Here is an 8,505-nt window from a genome sequence, read left to right as displayed (position 1 = left end):
TAACAGAGAAAATAGTTATAGAAAAACAAATTGACTAATTAATATTAATATTAATATATTTAAATAAAATAGCTTGTGAGAATGTACTCACCCAATTGGCACATGAGTAGGAGCCTTAGAAAACTTGTGCAAGACAGTAGTTACCATAAGTTCCTTCCAACTAAGGGGACCAGAAGTCCGCATCAAACAAAAAAAAAAGCATATTGTCATAGTAAATTTTAGAAGGTTAAATTTAACAGTATTTATATAATTTTTTGGAGTATTTGAGAATGCTCTAGATGGTTTCAGAATGTTCTAGAATGTTCTAGAAAGTCCCGGAATATTCTAGAAAGTTCTAGAAGACTCTAGAAGGTCATAGAGTATTCTAGAAGAGTGTAGATATATATAGAAGTATAAAGAGTGGTATGGAATAATCTAGAAACATTTAGAAAGTTGTGATAGGATAGATATTTGTAAAGAAGGTTCTGGATGATTAATCTGGACCGTTGATTAGATTTAATCCTAACTATCCATTGAGGAGGTGGATGACTATAAATAGGGGTGAGAGTTAGAATTTGTGTATGGGTGAATCATTTGTAACAAACACTTGTGCAATAAAGTGTTCTTTCCACCAAAGCTTCCTTTCTCTTGTGTTCTCTTGTGTTCTTAGATTTCTTATTAAGTATTGAGGGTGAGGCTGACTTGGTCTTAGCTCAAGAGGTTGAGTAAGTTTGAGTGCCAGCACGGTAGCGTTGGAGTGTGTCCAAGGCCGTAACAATTTGGTATCAGAGCCTGGTTCAAGAGGGAGCACAAGTCGCTTATCCTCCAAGCCTAGTTCTGCTAAAGGTGGGGGAGACAAGGGGAAGAGTTTCTCAACCAAGAAGGAAGGAAAATACTCTTCAAAGAAAGAGTACGAAGAAAAGAAGAAGGCTTTCGTGCCCAAAGGAGGATGCTTCGTGTGCAAGGGACCACACCAAATGAAGGATTGTCCCAAGTTAGGGACTTTGACATCTATCGCCGAGGAACGAGAAGCTCAAACTCAAGTAACTGAGTGTGTTGGATCTATCCAACACATAAATGCTGTGAAGGACAAAGAGGCAAGCACTGCAGAAAAGAAAGGATTGATGTATGTCAAAGCCTTTATCAATGAAAAACTTGTCATGGCTATGATCGACACTGGTGCTACACACAACTTCATCACGCCTGATGAAGCAAAGAGGCTTGGGTTGAAGATCACAGAAAAGAATGGCTAGTTCAAACCCGTGAATACCAATGGTGAACCCCTTAAGGGAGTAGCAAAAGGGGTTGAGATGACTCTTGGTTCTTAGAAGGGCCTTGTGGATTTCTCAATAGCACCCATGGACGATTTTAAAATAGTCATCGGGCTCGATTTGCAAAGAAATGCAAATATAATACCTATGCCATACTACGATGTAGTATGCGTCATGGAGAAAGGGTCTCCATGCATGGTCCCTACAGTCTTTAAAGTTAGCAGAACACCGATACTTTCTGCTATGCAACTCAAGAAAGGGTTCAAGAAGGGAGAAATTACATATTTTGCTCTATTACAAGAGGAGTCAACATCCAAAAGAGAAGACGTCCCTCCCAAAATCAAGGAAGTCCTTGAAGAAAATAAGGATTTGATGCCTCCCGAGTTGCCAAAACAACTACCACCTAGGAGGAAGGTGCACCACAATATTGAATTGGAGTCAGGAGCAAAACCGTCCGCCTCAACACCGTATAGGATGGCACCGCCAGAACTCGAGGAGTTGAAGAAGCAACTCAAGGATTTGTTAGATGCTGGGTTCATCCGTCCATCGAAGGCACCTTATGGCGCACCAGTCTTGTTCCAAAAAAAGCATGATGGTTCATTGAGACTATGCATCAACTATCGAGCACTTAACAAAGTAACCATCAAGAACAAATACCCTATTCCTTTGATAGCCGAGCTGTTTGATCAACTTGGTAGAGCCAAGTGGTTCTCAAAACTGGATTTGAGGTTAGGATATCACCAAGTGAGAATTGCTGATGGTGATGAGCCTAAGACCACGTGTGTCACGAGGTATGGATCGTATGAGCGGTTGGTGATGCCTTTTAGCTTGACCAATGCTCTTGCGACCTTCTGTACCTTGATGAACGAGATCTTTCGACCTTACCTTGATCGGTTTGTAGTGGTGTGCTTAGATGACATTGTTGTCTATAGCAATAACTTAGAGGAACATGTAGAACACTTACAAACCATGTTTAAGATCTTGCGAGAGAATATGCTATTGGAGGGGTGATGCAAGAAGGACATCCGAGTGTAATGCTTAGCTCAAGAAGTTGAGTAAGTCTGAGTGCCGATACTGTAACGTTGGAGTGTGTCCAAATCCATGACAATATGCCTTAAAATCCGAAAACAATTACTACTTTAGAATTCTGAAAATATACAACAAAGTAACAAACTTACAATAAAAGATACATTCACAATAACAAATTAAAACTTGAGAATTTATATCAATAAAAGCTTCAAACTTGCAATGAATCTAATGTAAACAAATAATTCAGGAGTACATGGTTAATAGGTCAAAAAAACTAAAACTATATTTCTTTAAATATTCATCGAAAGATTTGTAATTAAACAGTAGCAAAATGAGAGAAAGAAAGAAAGAAAATACAAGTAATGTGACGTTTTTCATAAAAATTAACGTCAAATCTTTAATTCCATGATAAACACAGATGCCAAGGATCAATATATTTTATTATTGTTTTCGATAAGCAAAATGACAAGCTCAACATAAAGGGAACAAATATCCTGAATCAAACCCTAAAAATGAAGTAAGTAACACAAGAAAATCACATAATAAAACATTAACGCAAGAAAAGCACTAAAATCATATTTCTCTATGAAAGGAAAAAACTATCTTTAGATGCATATTCAAACATGCATGGTTAGATCACTTACTCGTCTTCTCCTTAATGCAGAAGCTAAATCTTAACCTCTCTTTTATTTAATATTCTTATGCCTCCACTCATCACTTATTTTTTTTTATTAACCAACCACTAAAGTTGTTTTTATAGGCATACTCTAGGTTTTGGAGTGGTTACTAAAAACCCACCAAAATCTCTTATTTAAATTTCAAATAAGATTTAAAAAAAAAGGTTAAAGATAAGATTAAAACAGTTAAGTTAGTTATAAGTGAACGCCATTATAGGTGGACCTACAACACCCAACACTCTAAAATACTCGCTGAAAGATTTCAACAAGGATGCAAATTACAGACTGAAAGGAATCATGCAATATCCAGGAATCAACATGTATTTTTGTACAAAAGCCACTTTGGGCTCCATGAATAATTAGTAGACAAATAAATATCAGCTTGTATGTTCTGATATTAGGACAGAGAAAAAGGAAATCAGAAAACGAACCAAGGAGTGTCTCTTTGATCATGCAATATCGATGTAAACATAAACAAATAAGGAGCGATCAGACAATATCAAAGGTTGTTCTTGTTTTACTTAGAAGAATAAGACCCTTTCAAGTTATAATGGAAACAGCATTTTTACTCATTTATTATATTTGAAAAACAATACACTTTTATCCATATCCTCAATCTCAGATACAACTTACACAATACTGCAAGTTTCTTCCAAAAAAGAATAGAAACAGAAAGAATATATGTAGGAAAAAAACAAAAACCAGTGGAGGCATCACCAAAATCCAAAGCCTTCTCACAAACTCAAACAACCAACAAAGGGGGGATCAAAAGAATTCCATCACCATAGCCACCAAGTAGGCTTTTTTAAGTTGTGGAATGTTGCAGTTGTAAACTTTCAATCAAATTTATGTGACTACATCAGCTGCATTTTCTTTCTCCCGTGGCAAACTGTAATCACAATTTAAAACCACCTATAATTGTCTGTACCCCAAGACAGTTCTTCCCACCACCCTGCCACCATTGTTCCTTCCTACTCCTCTGCTACCTTCACCATTGATAGCATTAGCAGTGGCAGAAGTGAAATTCCTGAGTTCATCCATAGTTGCATAACTCTTTCTTGCCATCAAAATCCCACCACCCTTCTTCTTCTCCCCTGCATTTGCTGATTTACTCCCTCTCGAACTCGACGATAACACCCCACCTGAATTGTACAAATACAAATACCAGAATTGAATAAGAGTATAAGACACAATAACACAATACCCAGAAACTCAAACATAGCAATTTGATGAAAAGATTTGGTCTTTCAAAGAGAGCTATCAGTATATTATAGAACACACCTTTGGAGTAGTAACTCTTTGATGGCGGTGTAAGCTCCATTACTGAAGGTAATGCATTCACTGGTTTCCGATTCTCCTTCCTCAAGACAGCAGAGAAATCAGGAACAGATTGAGCAAGAGCGGAAGCAGAAACAGAGGAACCTTTTCTCAAACCACTCTGAAACTTGACCTGTTTTCTTGGTGGGGTTGGTAGTTGTTTGGGTTCAAGTTCCTCACTTTCCTCTTCCTCTCGCTCTTGTTGCCTCGGGTACTTCATTCTAAGCTTCCTTTCTCTGAGTTCAGCGTATGCTTCGTATCTGGGTCCTCTCTCCATGTCCTCCATGATGATGAAGCTCTGTGTTGTGAGACTCATGGGGAGAACAGAGTGGTTCAAGATCGAAACAGAGTTGTTATTGTTATTGGGATTGAGGATGAGAGAGATTGGGTCAAGGGCGTGGAAGAGAGAATCGAGAGAAGGATTTGGTTGATGATGGTGGGTTTGTAACGTTTGTTTAAGAGAGACGTTGCTCTTTGCTATTGTTGCCATTGCTGTTTTCTTTTGTTCTCTCAGATTGGTTTATTTGATTAGGAAATGAAGAAATAAAAAATAATGCTTTGCTTTTATTAATGAATATAATATTTGATTCTGTAACGGTCTAATAAATTTATAAATCTATCTAGGCCAAGAGAGAGAGAAAGGAGGGGTTTTTCACTTTTTCAGTTTTTCTTATTAACGTTGCAAATGGGATTGGGAAAGGGTCCCATTTGTTGTTGCATTGAAGAGTCAAACTTCTATGGTTTACATTGGATTCTATATTTACTACTTAATTAATTAATATCATTATTACCAATTATTGCTACTAGATGGGAGATAATAATGATTTATGAACACGTGGTAAAAATACTAGGTCTTAAAACTTTATAATGAAATTGGAGGCATGAAATTTTTATTCATTTATGGGTTTTATTTGTTTGTTTTTTAAGTCATGTGTGTCTATTAACTCTTTTTATTAGTAAATCATTGTTGTTAAATTAAGGAAAAAAAAACCTTCTAGTTCGTGCTTTTTGTGTTGATTGTTTTACTTTTACATACAGGCTACCAATTCTGTGAACTGGTCCTAGCAGCAACTAATTTTTCTCACCATGAAGCTCAACTATCTGCTTGAGCCAGAATATAAACAACAGTGTGCTTTACAAATTTACATCTCAGCATGTGTTATTTGTATAAAATTGCTACCAAGCATACACTTCATGAATTTCATCTCTCCCCAAATTTTGTGGTTCAGTTGAGAATAATACTACATAGCTATTATTTGTTCATTTCTATAATTTATGAAAAATTAAACCTTATGGTACTTGTATTTTTGCCCTAAGTTGAATCTATAGACATGGTTATTAAACCCATTTAACACTAGGGTCCTCACTGCTTCAACTCCTTGATCCAATGAACTATCAATCTGTCAAAAACATATAATATTTTCATCAAAATTCAATCAAGGAAGGGAAAAAAAGGAAAATAAGTTGCGACAAATAATAAAATAATCACACAACTTCGAGGATTTTACTCCTCGAACTGCATCTTGTAGGTTAGATCTGTCCAAATTTGTTAGGATCCATCTATAGTCTATTAGCCAAACAAGTTCTAAACTGTTCTCAAACTGATAGAATATATTAACTATCATAACATGAGTGTAATGTGCAAAGTATTTACAAATATAAGAAGAAAAGTGTAATGCAACAATAAAAGAACTAAACCAAATCATGCTAGGTTGAAAGCCAGGAAGTATAACCTGTTTTCGCTCCAGTGAACTGAACTTCTGCAGAAGAAAAGCTTTCACATCCATACTTCCAGGAGGATTTCCAATTCCTATAAACACAATTTTAAACATACTACTAATGGATAAACTAGATACCATAGCAAGTCATCAACTGAAAGCAGATATATGGGAAGGAACTAACCTATGGAAAGCCGAGGAAACCCGTGGGAACCATCCAAATGGCCCATTACATTTTTCAACCTGTAACAATCTAACACTTGTTATGCATGATTTCCAATCACAAGACATAAAACACAGAAATATTTTACAATTTCCCAAATATATCATGATTCATTTCAGTCCATTATTGTCAATTAGTTTAAAGATGCTTGTTAATAATTAAGTAATATTGAATCATATTTATCTGATGCACGAAAAATCATCATGATCACAAATTTATAAACCATGTAATGAAACAATTCAACAAGCATTACCCATTGTGGTAACCATGTCCTCCTTTAGGTTGAAGCCTTAAAACACCATTTGGAAGACTCATTTCATCATAAACCTACACAAAATTTCCAGTAACTTTTAAGGAACTTGTAAATTGTCATCATTGACTACAACTAGAAGTAAGGTTAGAAAACATACTACTAAAATATGACGAAGGGGTACTTGATAATATGCAGCAAGAGGCCCAACCTTTAGGAATATTAGAAGTAAGAAAAATTAGGAAAATAAATGAGAAAAAAGGGGTAACAATTCATAAGTCATTTGTATGAATGTGAGACACAAAAGATGTAATACCAACGTATACAAAAAAGTAGTAAATCAGATATATTGTTGACTTGAGTTATTACCAATTTCACTAAGTGTGCATGTATGTATCATAGAAAATCTAGCAATTATGTGATGAAATGAAACTAACCGATTCACCACTAAAGTTCATGTATGTTTGAGGCTTTGCAAGCAAAATTGGTACATCTCCTATAGAACCTATACAAGATAACAGAAGAAAAGGCAAATCAATGCTAAAGTTACCAAGATAAATGAAGCCGATAAATTTGGAGGAGGAAAAGAGGGGGAAAATATTAATAAGAATAAAATCATTGCTGGGCGATGATTTACCTATTCCAATCAATGCCTTAGACTGTATTGTGTTCATCCGAATCCCTTCTGCTTTAGAAATGTTATCGATTACTTCAAATCCCACCTAACAGATAGGGAAAAAAAACAAACAAAAGATTCACACATCAAACCATGAGAAGATTATTGTGCTTAAGAACTTTCAAGAACTGCGTGGTGAATAACTAATTACATTGTGCCTAGTTCCATGGTATTTACTTCCAGGGTTACCCAGGCCTACAACAAGCCAAGGAGTATACTCCACTTTAGTAGCTCCATTCTTTGACTCTGGTACCGAGCGAACCGAAAACCTCACTCTAACCAAAGCCTTTGTTGAATCACGAGGACAATGAAGGTTCCTGGGACAGCTCAAACAAAAGCCAGGGGCAGGCGATGCTGCATGCAACATCGATATACTGAAAAAATCAAAGAAATGATACACAATGAATAAGAAACATGAAGTCCTTATGTTACTCTCAAAAAACAGCACTTAATTATCTTGAAATCATTCTAAGCTTAAATCCAAATTATGAATAGTACATAAACAAAGAAGAAAGACACAATATACCACCCAAAAAAAATGCTTTTTTTTCTTTTTTTTTTTGCAATTATACTTCTGAAATAAAAGGAACAAGAACACAGCACTCCTTAATTAGTGCATCTTTGCAAGTCCTGTTGCAGGACCATAATACTATCTATTGAACTATGAAGAAGAAGAGCTAACCCATCCACACAGTAGTTGGCCTCACGGGAAATGTATTCTACCCTTACAACCCATTCTCGTATTAAGCATTTCATCAAACACGTATAAAGCACGGCACAAACTCAAACAAGCTTCAAAAGAAAAACACATTAACTACTCTTGGAATCGTATAATCTCTCATGTCTCATCACACAGCATCAACAAGACTCTCATAGCAAGCAAAACGGCGGCGAAACATCCAAGACTTACAGCGAGGGAAGCAGAGGCAAAGAGGCAGAGGTGAACGGATTGTGAAGGTTGGAAGAAGCAGAGCGGAAGAAGGCGGCAGAGGAGAACAGAAGTGCGCTGTTATCTCCGTCGCCGGCGGTGTTGCCGTCGCCGATACTAGTTGGAGAGTGGTGGTGGTGGGTGCTTGTCTGCTTGATAATGGATAGTGGAAAAGGATGATATTTTTATTTTTTAACGTAATGGGCTCAGTTTTTTGTACTAAGCCTTGAGGTTGAATTGGGCCTTAAATTTTTAAGTATTGGCCCATTCTTTTATTTACTGTAAATGTAAATTGGGCCTCGAATATCGAGGCCTAAAGATACAAAAGATGAGTTGACGTCTGTAACATAACATGATATCTCAGCATATGCACAACGTGAATTTCTTGTTCAATCTATTATCCCACATAAGAAGACAAAAGTTTAGGCTAATTTTTT

General features: G+C 36.2%; 2 protein-coding genes across 2 annotated transcripts; both read right to left on the bottom strand.

The window, feature by feature from the left end:
* Positions 3,505 to 4,834, bottom strand: LOC107635717. The gene is made up of 2 exons (XM_016339273.2): positions 4,238 to 4,834; positions 3,505 to 4,098 (listed from the first exon to the last, which is right to left on the bottom strand). Exons 1-2 carry the CDS (start codon positions 4,761 to 4,763, stop codon positions 3,869 to 3,871), a joined length of 756 nt encoding a protein of 251 aa, XP_016194759.1. The 5' UTR covers positions 4,764 to 4,834; the 3' UTR covers positions 3,505 to 3,868.
* LOC107635716 (chloroplastic group IIB intron splicing facilitator CRS2-B, chloroplastic) lies at positions 5,436 to 8,245 on the bottom strand. Its single transcript, XM_016339272.2, has 9 exons — positions 8,051 to 8,245; positions 7,292 to 7,514; positions 7,102 to 7,186; positions 6,902 to 6,969; positions 6,625 to 6,675; positions 6,468 to 6,541; positions 6,176 to 6,234; positions 6,007 to 6,083; positions 5,436 to 5,673 (listed from the first exon to the last, which is right to left on the bottom strand). Exons 2-9 carry the CDS (start codon positions 7,505 to 7,507, stop codon positions 5,557 to 5,559), a joined length of 747 nt encoding a protein of 248 aa, XP_016194758.1. The 5' UTR covers positions 7,508 to 7,514; positions 8,051 to 8,245; the 3' UTR covers positions 5,436 to 5,556.

The sequence above is a fragment of the Arachis ipaensis genome, chromosome B04, assembly GCF_000816755.2.
Source record: "Arachis ipaensis cultivar K30076 chromosome B04, Araip1.1, whole genome shotgun sequence".
In the NCBI taxonomy this organism is placed as follows: domain Eukaryota; kingdom Viridiplantae; phylum Streptophyta; class Magnoliopsida; order Fabales; family Fabaceae; genus Arachis; species Arachis ipaensis.
This window is presented reverse-complemented; position numbering and strand designations above follow the sequence as displayed.